The 18711-nt window shown below is 43.5% G+C and overlaps 1 protein-coding gene and 1 pseudogene across 1 annotated transcript in view; one reads left to right on the top strand and one right to left on the bottom strand.

Moving 5' to 3' along the window:
- The window catches only part of FRAS1 (Fraser extracellular matrix complex subunit 1), a 505552-nt gene that overhangs the window by 254428 nt on the left and 232413 nt on the right, over nt 1-18711 (top strand). Inside the window, 2 exon segments of the mRNA XM_070458257.1 lie at nt 4396-4539; nt 16891-17031. Coding sequence (XP_070314358.1) covers nt 4396-4539; nt 16891-17031 — 285 coding nt within the window.
- On the bottom strand, nt 10731-11761 carry LOC110144366 (heterogeneous nuclear ribonucleoprotein H3 pseudogene; annotated as a pseudogene).

Genomic DNA, 18711 nt, shown 5'->3' with positions numbered 1-18711 from the left:
AAAAGAAAAGGTCCAGCATCACATTTGACTCTCAACGTAGATAGATCCAGCATGGGCTCCCTGGGTAGTGCTATGGTAAAGAAACTGCCTGTCAATGCAGGAGACATAAGAGATGTGGGTTCGATCCCTGGGTCAAGAAGATCACCCTGGAGGAGGGCATGGCTGCACATTCCAGTGTTCTTGGCTGTAGAATTCCATGGACAGAGGAGCCTGATGGGCTACATGGGGTTGCTAAGAGTCAGACTGAAGTGACTTAGCATGCATGCTCAGTTGGATAAGTAGCAGGAGAGGCCCATACAAAGGGCTGCAGGAATCTAGAGGAAGGAGTAACTGGCTTTGTCTGGACAAGTTCAGCAAAGCATCATAGACATAACGACTCTTTAGGACGCCTCTCAGATGTAAGCAGGATTATATGCAGGAAACCATGGGAGGAGCCAGAGGCATTGCTGGTTGGGTCAGTCCTGTGTGGGGCATCAGACGCTTGATCTTCACATGGTATGCTTAGGGTCTCTGCTCCGTAGAGCTGTTTTGGTGGAGGGAGGTAACAGCAGCCAGGGCTGAAAGGTTAGGTAGGGCTCAGTGTGTGACAGGACTGAGTGCCATCCCTAAGTCTGGGGCCTCCATCCTGCTCATCTTTTGACCCCTGTCCTGATTGGCATCATGGGGGGTAACATTAAAAATATTGAACAAGCAGTATGGCGTAGATCAGACTGGTCAGAAGGAGGGGAGACCTGAGTCCCTCTTCTGTGTCAGACCTTTCATTGTTGGATGTGGTGTCTGCAGCGTCCCCAGGGCTGCAGACAGAGCATCAGGGAGGGAGCTAGGACCACAACCATTCACCAAACAGGTTGGAAGTATTTGTACTGTTTCAACTGCCAGTGCAGCTGATGCAATGCCCTGCCACCAGACAGTTCCTGAAACAACTGGGAATTGCCCTTTCATTTCTCATCTCCTCCTTGCCCCTGGGACAAGGATGAGTTCATTCCTTAAAGATGTCTTCAGTTGATCACCCTCTCCTCTCCCCACTGCAATGTTAATACTCTAAAAAGCAAAACTGATCAATTCCTCTGCCCTGATTAAAACTTTTAAGGGGATGACGTCCAGTGTCCTTTACCCTTGCCTGCCTGACACTCGTGGTCTGACCCCTGTTGTCTTTTTCACCTCACTCCCCATCATCCCCTGGGAACTTACACCCTGGTGCCCTGGCCTACCTGTGGCAGCTGGGAAGGCCCTCCAGACTAGTCCTTCATATTGCATGTGGTAGGTGCTTCTGTTGATAGATTAGCGTGGCATGCCTTCTTAGAAATGCAGTTGGATTTTTGTTTGTTTGTTTAGGTAACAGCTTTGAATCAACTCCATTTCCTCAGTAAGGCAGAAGCCCTTAACATTGATAGACACTTCAGATAGTGACTGTAATCAGCTGTTGAGAGTAGATGAATAAATGAATGAAAATTTTCATGTGCATTCAGGGGAGAATTTGCTACTGGGATCTTTGCATCCATGTATTTAGTTTTAAGTAGCATCAGTGGCTTATCTCAACACAAGCAGTGTTTTCATGCACCATTTGTAAATAACATGGTAAGTATAAGAGGATTTTGTAGAGGACCAAGCAGTGTGCTCAACTGAGTTGACAAGAATATGGACTCTGCCCCTATGGACCTTATGGTGAGGGAGCTCCCTAGTGAGGGAGCCAGACAAGAAGTAAGTAAACTTTGTCCTTCTTTGCTTTCCACCTGCCACTCTCATCTCTTACCTGGACCAGAGCAGTCAGCTCCATGCTTGTCTCCCTGCAGCATGCAAGTCCTTAAACCCACTCTTCACGACATCGAAAGAGAATTTTTAAATATCTCAAGCAGGGCTTGTCTCTATCCTATTTAAGCCCATTCTTGACTCACATCACAGTTAGGCTAAAAATCCTAATTTCTTTCCATGGTCTCCAAGATCAAGTTTCACAGGGCTTCTGCCTACCCCTCCAGCCATGAATCAGGTCACCCTGATACAGTGGCCCTCTATTCCCCACTGTACCCCTAGATGTCCACCAGGTCCAGCCACAAGAGGAACCTCCAGTTCCTTGAACCCCCAAACTCCCCCTTTTCCTTTGTTGCTGCTGCTGTCTGGCTCCCTCCATGGCTGGCTACGTCTCATTCTTCAGATCTTCCTGATGTCAGTCCCTTCCACTCCCACTACTGTTATTCTTTGTTTTTAACTTTCAATTTTATATTGGAGTATAGTTGATCAACAATTAGTTTTATTAGTTTTATGTGTACAGCAAAGGTATTCAGTTACACATATACATGTATCTATACTTTTTCAAATTCTTTCCCCATTTAGGTTGTTACATAATATTTAGCAGAGTTCCCTGTGCTATACCATAGTTCCTTGTTGGTTATCCATTTTAAATGTACATATTAAGCCCAAACTCCCTAACTATCCCTCCTCCCACTTTCTTCTCCTCTGGTAACTCTTAAGTTCATTCTCCAAGTCTGTGAGTCTATTTCTGGTTTGTAAATAAGTTCGTTTGTATCCCCTTTTTTTTTCCCCAAAATTTCTCATATAAGCAGTATCATGAAGTATCTGCTAGCTCTCCCTAGCACTTAACACAATTTGCATTTATCTCTAAGTTTGTTGGAGAGAAAAGTTGTCTGAAATTAAAGCCTTTCTTTGTAGTTTAGAACTGAGAGGAGAGGCCTAGGTCTTGAGATTTGCCATGTAGGCCTCCTTTCTTCTGATTCCAAAGGGGCGCCTAATTCAGTTACTTAGGTATAGCTCCCAAGTCACCTGTGACCAGCAAAAGCATTCTCTCTGCCAATTCTGGTCAAAATGAATATTTCCGAAAAATAGGTTGTGCTCCATTGTAAACAAAACATTTTGAAAATCAGGATACACGAACAGGGGCTTCCCTGATAGCTCAGTGGGTAAAGAATCCACCTGCAGTGCAGGAGACCCTGGTTCAATCCCTGGGTCAGCAAGATCGCTTGGAGAAGGAATAGGCTAACCACTCCAGTATACTTGGGCTTCCCTGGTGGCTCAGATGGTAAAGAATCCACCTGCAATGCAGGAGATCTGGGTTCGATCCCTGGGTTGGGAAGATCCCCTGGAGGAGGGCATGGCAACCCACTCCAGTGTTCTTGCCTGGAAAATCCCCATGGACAGAGGAACCTGGCGGGCTACAGTCCACGGGGTTGCAAAGAGTTGGATGAACCTAAGCACACAGCCCATACACTAACAGGAGGATGGATGTTGTTAGCCCTACAGACGGTTTGCCAAATCTGAATATATTCAATCATTCAGAATAGACCTCTCTTTATAGAACTAAGATGAAGAGCAAGAATGAATAGTAATAAAACAATCAAATGCTGGAAAAGGAGGAGATGGTCAAACCTTAAAGGAATAACTCTGGTTTAGAAACAACATATAGTTTAAAATCTAAGGTATGAGGGAAAGGCAGGCTTCGTGAGTCCTCAAGATACAGGTTTAGAGCAGATGCTATGGGGACACCAGAGGCTGAGCTGCAAGAGTTCTGAGGAAAGATGAGGGTGGGAGAGCTGGGGTGGGGGAGAGATGGAAAAGGAGGGAAGGAGCAATAGAAGTCAAGCAGTACTGGATCTTTCAAAGTCTATTCAAGGGTAAGAGTGCATCGGTATCAGTTCAGTCGCTCAGTCGTGTCCGACTCTTTGCAACCCCATGAACTTCAGCATGCCAGGCCTCCCTGTCCATCACCAACTCCCAGAGTTTACCCAAACTCATGTCCATCAGGTTTGTGATACCATCCAACCATCTCATCCTCTTTCGTCCCCTTCTCCTCCTGCCCTCAATCTTTCCCAGCATCAGGGTCTTTTCAAATGAGTCAGCTCTTTGCATCAGGTGGCCAAAGTATTGGAGTTTCAGCTTCAACATCAGTCCCACCAATGAACACCCAGGACTGATCTCCTTTAGGATGGACTGTTTGGATCTTCTTGCAGTCCAAGGGACTCTCAGGAGTGCATGGCATCCCTCATAAGTGGATCCTCGACATGTTGGAGGTTGAGTGCAATTATCTAGTTTGACACTTTGTTGTATGGTTTCGAAGGCAAGGTGATGGAGGGCCTTCTAATTTCACTAGACAGACCATATTTGTCTAGAAAATTATGATTCCATTCCCTGTGATTCCCATTATTCAAAAGCTTCTGGTTTCCTGTTCCAGTTCTCATAGCAGTAATTTACGGAAGTTATGCCTCTGGCCAACAGAAAATGTTTTTCTTTTATTTTTTGGTGGGGGGTAGTTTTTTTTCTCCTGTGGTGCACATATGTGCCTAGTGGTTTAAGACTGAAGGTTCCAACATCCTCCTTATAAATTCTAAAGCCTTTGAAAGAAAAATTGCAGTCAGTCCTTTCTACTCTGGGTTCTTCCTGCAGCCTGCCACGAGTCCTGTGCTGCCTGCTGGGGTCCCACGGAGAAGCACTGCCTGGCCTGCAGAGACCCCCTCCACGTGCTGAGAGAGGGCGGCTGTGAGAGCAGCTGTGGCGACGGGTTTTACAACAAGCAGGGGATTTGCAGTGGTAAGCGCCCCGCTTTGCAGGCCAAAGCGGTTTTTGCTCTTCCAGCATCCCTTGTTTCATTCAAATCATAGCACCAAAAATCATCTCTTCTTCTACTTAACAAATATGCAAACGATGCTAGGTTCGGTTTCCCCGTGGGGCTTCCCAGGTGGCTTGGTGGTAAAGAATCTGCCTGCCAATGCAGGAGACACAGGAGATGTTGGGAAGATTCCCTGGAGAAAGAAATGTCAACCCACTTCAGTATTCTTGCCTGGAGAATCCCATGGACAGAGGAGCCTGGTGGGCTACAGACCATGGAATCGCAGAGTCAGCCGTGGCTGAGCACACACGCAGCATGCTAGAATTGGCAGTGTTTTAGTAGTTTGTGGAACATGTTTTTTCCTAGTGACAGAATCCCCTTGAATACCTTTGTCCCCCAGCTGTTTGTTAGGTTGGGTGCTCTCTGTAACCTTGTCCTGCATGCACATGAGGAACATGAGGCTCAGGCCGCTTGCTTCAGACCCACAGCTGGAGGGAGAGGAGCCCAGCTTCCAAATATGCATGGGGACCAAGGCACTCCTTGGGACTCCCAAGGGCCACCCTGCTTTTGGTGTTGGTGCCCCTGAATTGAAACTGAGGCAGTTATTGTTTATTCAACCTTCAAGACGACTGCAGACAATAAGAGTTAACTCAACTTCATGTTCCTTATGCAGAGCACTGTCCCACGTGCTAAACATTAACCCACTGAGAGGCAGGAACATGTGGGGAGAAAAAGCATGACCTGGGACAAGTTACTTAATCTCTTCCTATGTCAATTTCCCATTTGTTAAATGGCGACAATAATCCTACCTGTGGGAGACAGAATGACTCCTCAAAGATGCCCCTGTCCTGATCAGTCGCATGTGTGAATATTCTGCCTCAGGTGGCAAAAGAGACTTTGTAGGTATGATTAAGGTAAGGATCTTGAGATGGGGTGGTTACCCTGGGTTATCTGAATGAGCCAGTGTAATCACAAGGGTCCTAACAGGGAGGCAGGAGGATCAGAGTCAGAAAAGCAGACCTGAAACCGAAGCAGACTTTGGGAGCGATCCTGGGAAGGGGCCATGAGCATGCAGGCAGCCTATAGAACCTGGAAAGAGACAAGATATAAACAAAGAAATGGATTCTCCCACCCAGAGCTTCCAGGAGGAATGCAGTCATGCTAATGCCTTGATTTTAGGACTTCTGATCTCTTATGCGGTATGATAATAAATGTGTGTTGCTTTCAGCCACGTCTGTGGTCATTTGTTACCGCAGCAATGAGAAGCCAGCACACACCTAACTCAGAAGGCCATTTCAGGACCGAATTAATGTAGGTGAGGCATTTAACACAGCGCCTGGTACGGAATAAGTGCTTTGTGTTTAGTGTTTCATCCTCACAGCAATTTTGTGAGGTAGTTATCATCATCCTCTGTTTTCAGATGAAGAAGCAGAGAGACTAAAAAACTTGCCTAAGGTCACAGAGCTAATGAGTTGGGATTCATGCTGGGTCTTCTGGGTTTAGGCCTTAACTGCCTCATAATTGCTCTGGTGCTGCTATAAGATGACCCCTCCTTGGGCACCTCTGCCCGTTTCCCATCCCCTTTCCTTCTCTCCCTTGACCCTCTTCTCCTCCTTCCTCCTTGTCTTCCTGTGTGTGTGTACACACGTACTCAAGTCACGTCTCACTCTTTGTGACCCCATGGACTGTAGCCCACCAGGCTCCTCTGTCCATGGGCATTCTCCAGGCAAGAATACTGGAGTGGGTTGCCTTTCCCTTCTTCAGGGGATCTTCCCGACCCAGGGATCAAACCTGCGCCTCTTGCATCTCTGTCAGTCTTTAGATCATCCAGCTATCCCTGTGGGCACCTGATGGTGAATGAAAGTTTTGAATCAAGTTTATTGTGATGGTCAGTATTGAAAAGTCAGATGGCATTTAAAAAAATTAATTTATTTATTTTAATTGGAGGCTTATTACTTTACAATATTGTAGTGGTTTTTGCCATACACTGACATGAATCAGCCATGGGTGTACATGTGTTCCCCATCCTGAACCCCCCTCCCACCTCCCTCCCCATCCCATCCCTCAGGGTCATCCCAGTGCACCAGCCCTGAGTACCCTGTATCATGCATTTTTTTTTATAACTAAGTCCACTAAATTTAAAAAAAAAAAGTGCAGTGCATAAAACTTTCTCAAGTTATTATGCTCATTTTGTTTACTGAGCAGGACAACAGCAGAAATGAGATGATCTCTGAGACTTGACAAATGCACTTGTCTCAGAGAGGAGAGATAGCTCTTGGCCGCTGCTTGCTTAAAGCTGTGCAGGGATCCATCAGTATCTCTGGTGTGAGAAACCTCACTCGATTTGGACAAGTCACAGGTGGCTTTTGTGTGGATTCAGGAGAGAATGAGGAAAGAAAAGCAGGTTGCCATTACCCTGAGCGTTTTAATCTTTTTCTGCCAGCATCATTCCCCTGCTCAATTAAGCCAGATGTATTCTCCTAAGGTTGGCAGATGTCAAATTTGCACTAATTCAAAGGCCTGGAGGCATCTACTCATTAATTCCCCGAGGAAGCTGGCTACTGTCACTGTCGAGAGGGGTGACACAGACCTGCTACCGAGTTGATGTTATCTGGATTGAGAAAGCAACTTTTGCTAGGTATGTGTGTGTGTGAAAGGAGTGATACACAGTTAGTGTGAGCCTGAGGCAGTGAGGGGTGGGAGTCTTCTTGGGCTAAGAGGTTGAGTGAAGAAAACCAGACCTCCTTGCAGACTGGAAGAATTTAAAAGAAGACAGCTGAACAGGTGGCTTTGGGAGAAAGTATACATCTGAAATGCTATCTGTCTACATTTTGAAACAAAGCAGAAAGAGAACTTTCAAACACAGGGATGGATGATTGCTGACCAGTCAACTGACCATTGGTTAATTAGTAATGCCTGCCATGTGCTTAGCAGATACAAGACTTTGTGATGCCATTGGCATTGACCAATGGCCCTTTTGATGGACGAAGCTGGAGTTTACACTCCTCATAAAATTGTTCGAGTTCTCTAGGTCTGTGTCAAATGCCTTCAGAAAGGTTTGTATAAATATTTTCTAAAGCAATGGTGAGCCAAGTCACTGACTGCTATCGGAATGTTAATTAAGACGTCTGATGGTGATAAGCCGACTTACTTTCAATTCAGATTAGTGCTATTTGAGATAAAGCCCGGCTGGTGTTGGTTTAATAATTTATAACCCAAGCAACCCATATCTGTAGAAATCTCAAGTTGAGTGCTGAGAAAAATCCAGCACAGCCTGTTATAAATGGTGCTGTGCAATGGGTGAAAGGATTTACAATGACCAAGTTTGTCTGGGGTACACGCTTTGAGTTTTACAAATATTAGGTATAAAGGGTGGGGAAATTCGAAGGACAAAACCTCCTCCTTGTTTAGTCATGTAAGTACCTGTGCTGTTTTGAAGGGCTTTTCTGGTTCTGGCTAACACATAAATCAAAGTAGAGTCAGAGGTTTCTGTTAGACATTCTCTCTTCCTTCCGCCTCTCTTTTTCTTCTCTTTCCTTCCTTCCTTTTTTCCTTCCTTCCTTCCTTCCTGATTTCCCTTCGTTACCTGGGCAACTATTTTAATTGTTTATCCTTGTGTTTTTATGGGCTCATGTCAAATGAGTTTTGTTTTCAGTGAGTATAAGTATATGTATGTTTTTCTTAAATGATACCATGTTTTTTAAATTAATTTGTTTTATTTGGAAAATAATTACAATATTGTGATGGTTCTTGCCATATATCAACATAAGTCGGCTACCGGTGATACACGTGCCTCCCTCATCCTGAGCCCCCCTCCCACCTCCCTCCCCACCCATCCCTCTGGGCTGTCCCAGAGCACCGGCTTTGGGTGCCATGCTTAATGCATCCAACTTGCACTGGTCATCTGTTTTACATATGGTAATGTACATGTTGAAATGCCATTCTCTATATGTATATGTATATTTTTCTTAAAAGATACCATGTGATAGAGTTCATACCAGTTTGCAGAGTTCATGCTGTCCTATTTTCACTCGGCAGTATGTCTTTCAGATTTACCCATGTTGCTATAGTATCTAGGCCTTTGCTTCTCACTGCTGTGTGGTCCTTCCTGTCCTGCATTCCCACTCTTCCAGGGACAGACTCCCCACATCTGTCCATCTGCATGCCATCACTAGGGAACACCAGTGAGCAACCTCCAGCATGTCCTTTGATGAGCCTGTGGGGGTGGGAGGAAGATTCCCTAGGATTGATGGATAACCCCAGAACAGAATTACTGGTTTCTTTTTTTAATTTTAATTTATTCTTTATGTGTTGACTCTGCATTTTCTTTATGGGACTAAGTAGTGCGAGGTAGATCACCAGCGTCTATACTCCCAAGCATCAGGGCTGTCTCATCTTCACATCCTGGCCGTGACTTGACATTATCAAACTTCAGATTTTTTCCTGGTCACTAGGTATACAGGGGCATTCTGTTTTAATTTGCTTAATTCTGATTATTAATAAGTTTGAGATTATCTTCAACTCCTGTTGGACTTTTGTGTTTCCTCTTTGATAAACTGCTTTTTAATGTGTCTTTCCCATTGTTTCATTGGCCATGCTTCCTTTTCATTGTTGATTTTATGGAGTTCTTTGCACCTTAGATACTAATTCTGTCAGCCTTAAATATGCAAACATTTCCCCATTTTGTTGCTTTTTAACCTTTAATGTGGTGCCCTTCACTGAACAAAAATATGTAATTCATTATTTTTTAATCTAATATTTTGCTTTTGAAATTTTAAGATAAAGATCTACCCTGCTCAAGTTCACAAAGAAATTGTACTACAATTAATAGAAGAAATTCTAGTAATTTCAGTTTAAATTTTATGTAGGCTGATCCATCTAGAGTGATCCATCTCACTTCTGTGAGATGCAGTTTGATTTTTCTCCATTTCATGATCCAGTTTTCCCAGCATTCAATCTAACTTTCTCCATTGTTCTTTATTGGATATTAAATTTTCATATGCACATAGGTCTGTCTCTGAGGTATTTCATAGTCTAAATTTCTATTCCTATACCGCTGTCACGTTGTTTTGTTTTATTCCTTAATTTCTATTGCTTTGTAATATATCTCAATGTCTGATTGGGCAAATTATCCCTTTCTTTCCTTTTTACTTATCTTCCACCTTGATATTTATTACATTAATAACATTTCTAGCAAAACCAAGTAGCAAGTTTAATAACTGAATTCACATCAATAGGTTTTATTTTGATCCATTAGCCAGTTTGGAAAAAAGCCATATTGATTAAAGGAATTAAAAGTCAAAAGTACCTTTTTCTTTGCTTCATATAATTATTTTTTAATGCAATGGCTCTAAAACTCCAAACATCAGATGTGAAATCCAATGGTAAGGCTCTCAAGACATGGATTTGTGTCTGACATTTTTTAAAAGTAGACATAATGGCTCAGCTGGTAAAGAATCTACCTGCAAGTGGGAGACCTGGGTTCCATCCTTGGTTTGGGAAGATCCCCTGGAGAAGGGAAAGGCTACCTATTCCAGTATTTTGGCCTGGAGAATTCCAAGGACTGTATAGTCCATGGGGTCACAGAGTCGGACATGACTGACTTTCAATTTCATTTTTCACTTCTTGTAGTGCTAATAGTAAAATACATCAACCTTAATCTTATGAAAGCAGCACATTCTTAGGAGAGCAGCTAGTATATAAAAAGTATCAGCATCAGTAGTTTGAATGTAAAAATTTATTTTTTAAGTCAAAGTATGCAACAGATGGCTTCCCAGGTGGTACTAGTGGTAAAGAACCCACCTGCCAATGCAGGGGACATAGGAGATCGCTAGTTTGATCTCTGGGTTGGGAAGATCCTTTGGAGGTGGGCATGGTAACCCACTCTAGTAGTCTTGCCTCGAGAATCCCATGGACAGGGAGTCTGGTGGATATAGTCCATAGGGTCACAAAGAGTCGGACACTACTGAAGGGACTTAGAACACATGCAGCAAATAAAATCTACAGAAAACAAATTTTCCCATCACAATCTGTTGCTTTACTAAGTAGTATTTTGAAAACACATCCCTTCAGTCATTACAAAATTCTTAAAATACAAAAGAAAGGAAATCTATAAGAAAGTCTAGTAGACCCAGAAGCTGTTGGAAGGACTTTTATATCTGTGGTTATGCTTTTAGTACCTCCTATGCCATCTACTTCCACTCATGCCACCTTGCCCATAGTAACCACGACTGCCTCCTCCACTCAGGCCATAACCACTCAAGCCATCAGGAGAACTGTATCCTCCACTGTAATTGTTCCCCATTCCCATCCTTACAGCTGACCCATGGGCTCCTTGATTATCCGTTCCATCTCTGCCGTAACCTCCCATTCCTGAGCCACCTTCCAAGAGTTCGATTCAAGAAGAGTTCAATGGATTGATGCTGCATGTTATTCTTCTCTTTGGACATGGCAGCTACTGCATCTTCATGTGTCACAAACTCTACATCTTCTTCTCCTGTTGCCTGCCATCAGCTCCGATATCAATATGCACTTGGATTGAATTTAGCGGTGGGAAGAAATTAGCAATGTCATCTTCAGTTGCTTGAAAAGGTGGTCCTCTCATATGTACAAAATGACTACCATGAAAACCTGAACTTTCAGCACCAACTCCACCATAGCCATGTCCTCCCATACCTCTTCCATCTTTCATGCTGTTATCAAAGTCCATCATTTCCATAGCCATAATCCCTGTGGCCACCCAAGTCATCAAAACCTCCATTATCACCATCATACCCATCATCTTCTCATCGAATTCTGTCATACATGCTTCCATGCCCAGCTCCATAATAATTTCCTCTTCCTCCTATTGGTCTATTGTATGGTCCTAGTTGCTGGCCCATCATAAAGTCCTTTGGATCATAAAGTAGATCATAAAGCCCTTTGATTTCCTTCCTGCTACTTCTGAAGTTCTCAATACCCCTGTGCCTCACTCTTTCCTTGTGATGCCCCAGTGCATTGTCTGCTCTCTCCTTTGAAGCAAAGGCACGAAGGCCTCCCTGAGCTCCTCCCGTGGTAGTCCATTGTCAGCGTTATCCCATTTGGCACGATTTCCAACCCTTGAAAGAACTATTTCCTCTTTGCCACAATCAGATGGCAGTCTACAAAGTTGTACTGTCCATCACTAGCGTCATTTGTGCCATTATGTTTCACAAGCCAATCCATCTCAATACTGTTTGATTTAAATGCCCCTTTTACTTCAAATGCCCTGTTGGGTCACAGTAGTGCCTACTCCCGGTGCTCATGGGGTCTAGTTGTGAGGAGGGAGACGTTGCCCACCTCGTCTTCTGCTCCCACAGTGGTCCTTCCGACTGTCTCCAGCAGTGGCAACAGCCCCCTTGTCACTTTTATGAAGTATTCATGAACTTTAGGGTACGGTTATTGAATTGCTATCAAATTTCAACTAGAGGTTTTATTAATATTGTATTGAAGTTTAGACTAGTTTGGAGAGGAATGACATCGTCCTAGTAATTTTATTAAATTTACAATTTTTACCCCAAGTATTACTTTAGGTGTATCCTAAAACATTTGGTCTGTAATGATTTTATTGTTGGGCAATTCTGATTTTTAAAAAAGTTCTTTATTTCTGGGAAAATCTATTTAGTTTGTAGATTATTCAGTTTTGTTGAGATGTCCATTCTAGAATTAGAAGCTTCAGAACTTTTTCGAAGGTGGGAGTGAACAGTTTTTAGATACATTTTTTTGGTTCCTTGCTCCAGTTATGAGTAGAGAACCTGACTTTCTCTTTCTCTGATATGAAGCCCATGGCCTTGTTTGTTATTGAAGATCTTGCCTTACATGTTTGCCTTGAGAGAGACTGAATCATCTAGGGAGCAAGGGGGAACTTTCAGTTCAGTTCAGTTCAGTTTAGTTGCTCAGTCATGTCTGACTCTTTGCGACCCCATGGACGGCAGGACGCCAGGCTTCCCTATCCATCACCAACTCCTAGAGTTCACCCAAACTCATGTCCAATGAGTTGGTGATGCCATCCAACCATCTCATCCTCTGTTGTCCGCTTCTCCTCCTGCCTTCAGTCTTTCCGAGCATCAGGATCTTTTCAAATGAGTCAGCTCTTTGCATCAGGTGGCCAAAGTGTTGGAGTTTCATTTTCAACATCAGTCCTTCCAATGATTATTCAGGACTGATCTCCTTTAGGATGGACTGGTTGGATCTCCTTGCAGTCCAAGGGACTCTCAAGAGTCTTTCTCCAACACGACAGTTCAAAAGCATCAATCCTTCACCCCTCAGCTTTCTTTATAGTCCAACTCTTACATCCATACATGACTACTGGAAAAACCATAGCCTTGACTAGATGGACCTTTGTTGGCAAAGTAATGTCTCTACTTCTTAATATGCTGTCTAGGTTGGTAATAACTTTCCTTCCAAGGAGTAAGCATCTTTTAATTTCATGGCTACAGTCACCATCTGCAGTGATTTTGGAGCCCCCCAAAATAGTCAGCCACTGTTTCCACTGTTTTCCCATCTATTTGCCATGAAATGATGGGACCAGATCTTAGTCTTCTGAATATTGAGCTTTAAGCCAACTTTTTCACTCTCCTCTTTTACTTTCATCAAGAGGCTCTTTAGTTCCTCTTTACTTTCTGCCATAAGGCTGGTGTCATCTGCATATCTGAGGTTATTGATATTTCTCCCGGCAATCTTGATTCCAGCTTGTGCTTCTTCCAGCCCAGTGTTTCTCATGATGTACACTGCATATAAGTTAAATAAGCAAGGTGATAATATACAGCCTTGACGTACTCCTTTTCCTATTTGGAACCAGTGTGTTGTTCCGTGTCCAGTTCTAACTGTTGCTTCCTGACCTGCACACAGATTTCTCAAGAGGCAGGTCAAGTGGTCTGGTATTCCCATCTCTTTCAGAATTTTCCACAGTTTATAGTGATCCATATAGCCAAAGGCTTTGTCATAGTAAATAAAGCAGAAATAGATGTTTTTCTGGAACTCTCTTGCTTTATCAATGATCCAGCGGATGTTGGCAATTTGATCTCTGGTTCCTCTGGCTTTTCTAAAACCAGCTTCAATATCTGGAAGTTCACGGTTCACATATTAATGAAGCCTGACTTGGAAAATTTTGAGCATTACTTTACTAGCGTGTGAAATGAGTGCAATTGTGTGGTAGTTTGAGCATTCTTTGCCTTTCTTTGGAATTGGAATGAAAACTGACCTTGTCCAGTCCTGTGGCCACTGCTGAGTTTTCCAAATTTGTTGGCATATTGAGTGCAACACTTTTACAGCATCATCTTTTAGGATTTGAAATAGCTCAACTGGAATTCCATCATCTCCACTACCTTTGTTTGTAGTGATGCTTCCCAAAGCCCACTTGACTTCACATTCTAGGAAGTCTGGCTCTAGGTGAGTGATCACACCATCGTGATTATTTGGGCCATGAAGATCTATTTTGTACAGTTCTTCTGTGTATTTTTGCCACCTCTTCTTAATTTCTTCTTCTTCTGTTAGGTCCATACCATTTCTGTCCTTTATTGACCCCATCTTTGCATGAAATGTTCCCTTGGTATCTCTAATTTTCTTGAAGAGATCTCTAGTCTTTCCCTTTCTATTATTTTCCTCTATTTCTTTGCACTGATCACTGGGGAAGGCTTTCTTATATCTCCTTGCTATTCTTTGGAACTCTGCATTCAAATGGGTATATCTTTCCTTTTATCCTTTATTTGACTCCATCAATTGCCATAGTTTTCCTCAAGTTCTTTAAATGTTTTTCAGGAAGTTAGGATGGTGTAGGTGGATTAAGAGAACAGACAGAATAAATCTCTCAGTAGTTCTCTATTCCTGAATCATCGTTTCTCTGATAGTGAGAAGAAGTTTGTTTGGCTTTTTTTAAAAGAATTTAGCCACGAGTGTGGAGTAGGTTGAGTCACAGACTTACCTGCAACTGCATTTACCCTCAACTTTTCTGTTCAGCAAAGGAGGACTTTGTTCTATTCAAGGCTAATCTCTCCATCTGTACTTTTGAATATATCTCCCTTCTTTCTCCTAGATATGCTTTCAGCAATTATTCAAACTCTTCTCTTTTTAAAAATCTCTCCTGGGGTCTGTATTTGCCTTGGGCTTTCACAGTGCTGGAGAAACAATACATCTTCTTACACATGTTTGCGTGCTAAGTTGCTTCAGTCATGTCCAATTCTGTCATGTCTGTGGACTGTAGCCCTCCAGGCAAGAATACTGGAGTGGCTTGCAGTACCCTTCTCCAGGGGATCTTTCCCACCCAGGGATCAAATTATGTCTCTTAAGTCTTCTGCGTTGGCAAGTGGATTCTTTACCACTAGTGCTACCTGCTGCTGCTGCCGCTAAGTCGCTTCAGTCATGTCTGACTGTGCAACCCCATAGATGGCAGCCCACCAGGCTCCTCTGTCCCTGGGATTCTCCAGGCAAGAATACTGGAGTGGGTTGCCATTCCCTTCTCCAATGCATGCGTGCATGCTAAGTTGCTTCAGTCTTGTCCAACCCTGTGCGACCCCATGGACAGCAGCCCAGCAGGCTCCTCTGGCCACGGGATTCTCTCGGTAAGAACACTGGAGTGGGTTGCCATTTCCTTCTCCAAGTGCCACCTGGGGAATGCCTTTACTGAAGAAATCAACTCGTTTCTCATTTCAACAACCACACCTGTATGTGATGACCCCCAGGGCCCTCCCCTGAGTCTCAGAACTGTCAGTCAGGCTGTTTACTGGACTGCACATGTCCCAGATGAACCCCCACACCTACTCTTTTTTTTGTTCCTCGAGTAGCATCACTCATGCCCTGTACCAGACCCCTGGCAGCCATCTGAGACACTTCCACCTACACAGCTCTTAACTCTCTCAACCTCATTCACAGACTTGATGCAGCTCCCAGTCATCTTGTTCTCCGAGCATTTCCGCAATTTGCCAACTTGGTCCCCAACTCTCCTCCTCACCCCTCCAAACTCCAAACCCCTCCACCCAGCTGAAGCCAAAGTGATCCTGCTTAAACACAAACATAGCCATATTTTTACTATGTGAAAAATTGTACTGAGTGGGACAGTGTTAGTCACTCAGTCTTGTCCGCCTCTTTGCGACCCCATCGATAGTAGCCTACCAGGCCTCTCTGTCCGTGGGATTCTCTAGGCAAGAATACTAGGGTGGGTTGTCATTTCCTCCTCCAGGGGATCTTCTCAACCCAATCAAACGCAATCTGCACTGCAGGCAGATCCTTACCTTCTGAGCCACTAGGGAAACCCAAAAACTGTGTAGAGAGAGGCTCCTGAAATCTTTCATAACATGAGCATCTAGACTATGGAGTCTGGTAGACTTCTGTAATCTGGCCCTTCCCACTTTTCCAGCCGAAAAAACAGAACTGCTGTTTCTCAGCCTTTCTCTGAGCAAACTCCAGGAGATGGTGAAGGACAGGAAAGCCTGGTGTGCTGCAGTTCATGGCTTTCCCAGGTTCTAGGCCTGTACTTGCTTCGCTGCTTCAGCTGAGAATATATTCCCATCAGCTTGGCATGCTCTGATATCTAAGACAGCGCTCAAGCATCATTTCTTCCATGAATCCTTTCCTCACCTTTCATACTTCTTACCCACACACATTTTGCTGAAATTTTTATGATGCTTATACAGACCAATCTGAGCAATACATTTAGTATTTCTAATATTGCATGTGTTTATTTCCCTCTGGTAGACTTAACAAGCCCCTCAAAGCTGAGACCAGGTTGATTTGGATTTTGTGTCTCTACTGCCTGGCACAGTACTTGACACAGAGTTTAAGAAATGTGTTTAGGGCTCACTGAATGAATAAGTGAACTAGTAGAGCCTAGAAGATTGTGTGAAGCTCAGCAATTTCACCCAAAGTTTTATAGCATGGCCTTGCTTAGTAGAACTCTGAATTCTCTCTCCGACTAGGGTTGTCAGATGAAATATAGGATGAACTATTTTGGACAAACTTAAACTAAAAAATTATTCTTTATTTATCTGGACATTCAAATTTAACTGAGCATCTGGTATTTTATTTGTTAAATCTGAGAACCCTACTGCCAAAGCTGTTTTGACTTTAAATCCCATATTAAATTGGACACACTGGTAGGTGAGCCTCAGAATATTTGTTATGCTTAGTTCAGTGAATACTTATTGAGTTCTCCTTCCACTGTGAATACAGAAAAGTTTGAATCAAGGAAACAGACCTCAGCTGAGTAGCCAGAAATGTGATTACTATGTTGATGCCAACTGTGGACGTTGAAAGAACAGACTTCCTGAGCTCGCTTTGTTCAGTATTGATTTTCTCTGATGGGTTTTCTTCCCCTTTAGCTTGTGATCAATCCTGTGAGAGCTGTGGCCCCAGTAGCCCCAGATGTCTTACCTGTGTGGAGAAGACTGTGTTGCATGATGGGAAATGCATTTCTGAATGCCCTGGTGGGTACTATGCTGATGCCACTGGGAGATGTAAAGGTAAGTTACAGGGGTAACAGTTACCATTGTCCTCCTCATCATCAAAAAAGTAATTAGCACATGTTTGATTACACTCATGCTGTATGCTGCTCACTTGGAAGTTTGTGTGCGTGGTAAGTAAATGGCAAGTTAAAAGGAAAATGTATCTGGTATGAGAGTGGGAAATATGGGTGGATGCTGGGGTACTAATGTGATTAAAGAAGGGGCTTACACATACCAATCATCATTAGAGATCACGGGATCATTTTGAAATGCCAAGAAAACCTCTGAAATCTTCACACAGTCCTTGTGTACTTGTCAACCATTACTCACTCAGGTTGTAGGTAGGAGAGAACCATTCTTTAGATGGCATTTGTAAACACATATATTGGCAACTACAGCACACCAGGAAAATAAAAAAGCAAACCAAGTTTGATAGCTTGTAAAGCTAAAGTGTGTATTTATTGAAAATTTGGTTTTATGTGCTATTTATATAGTATTTTTTTTTCAGACTTATACATCTTAAACCAGGAAACATTCCCGTTTGAGATGGGAACTTACTACTGCCTCAGACACCCTGATTGCCCTTCTTCTCTGAAACAATGTGCATATTCTTCCTTCCACTGCTAGTGTCTGTTTGGGCAGGACATTTAGACCTGTCCTACTGCCTTGTCTCATCAACCTCCCGTTTGTTTGTCAGCCTCTTTACTCATCCACTCTTTATCTCTTGTCCTCAGTATTCTGTCCCCAGCGATCTCCTCCTGTCTCCTCCACACTCCCCTCTTCCAGCTCCTGACCGTGGCCCTCTAGAACCTTCTTCCAGGGTTCAGTCCTATTCCTTAGAACAGCATGGTGCCAGCTGCCTCTTGGAGCCAGAGTGTTCCATTGCTACTAGCCAGGACCAAAGCAGAGGAGAGGCATGCCTGACACTACCATGTATAGTGGTCAAGTCCTTTTACATAATTATTACTTAGACTCCCAACCTCTCACCATGCATATGTCAAGGAAACTAGGCCTGGAGACACCCAGTCTTGGCTAAGGACGTAAGCTAGGGGACAGGCCCTTCAAAAATACCAGGGGTCCCAACACCCAGATCCATGAACTTTCTCCTCTTCCCTATTCACCTGGGGAGTCTTAGGTTCAGATAGACCTAGGGCTAAATTCCAGCTCTGCTACTAACTAGCTTTGTGATCTTGGGTAAATTTTTTAACTTTCCATGACCTTGATTTTCTCATCTGTAAAATGAGGTTAATACTACCTACTGCATTAACATTGCTATGAAGATTAGAAGTGGCAATATATATAAAACACAATACAAAGACTAAATAAAGGATTTGTGTTGAGTTACTCAGTTGTGGCAACTCTTTGCAACTTTGTAGCCTGCCAGGCTCCTCTGTCCATGGAGTTTTTCAGGCAAGAATCCTGGAGTGGGTTGCTACTTCCTCTTCCAGGGGATCTTCCTGACCCAGGGATTGAACCCAGGTCTCTTGCATCTCCTGCATTGCATCCCCTAACCCCTATGCCACCTGGGAAGCCCAAATAAAGGGTAGCTAATAAATAATAGAACGTGGATGAAAGATGGGCAAAGTTGCAGTGTGAGCAGTGCCGGTAACATAACCATCTCCGAACACATATGCCCCTTGATTTGGTGCAACATGTGAGGGGGATTGAGGATAGAAAAGAGGGCTTCTTAGCACATGA

This window comes from Odocoileus virginianus, chromosome 29 (genome assembly GCF_023699985.2).
Source record: "Odocoileus virginianus isolate 20LAN1187 ecotype Illinois chromosome 29, Ovbor_1.2, whole genome shotgun sequence".
Taxonomy (NCBI): Eukaryota; Metazoa; Chordata; class Mammalia; order Artiodactyla; family Cervidae; genus Odocoileus; species Odocoileus virginianus.
This window is presented reverse-complemented; position numbering and strand designations above follow the sequence as displayed.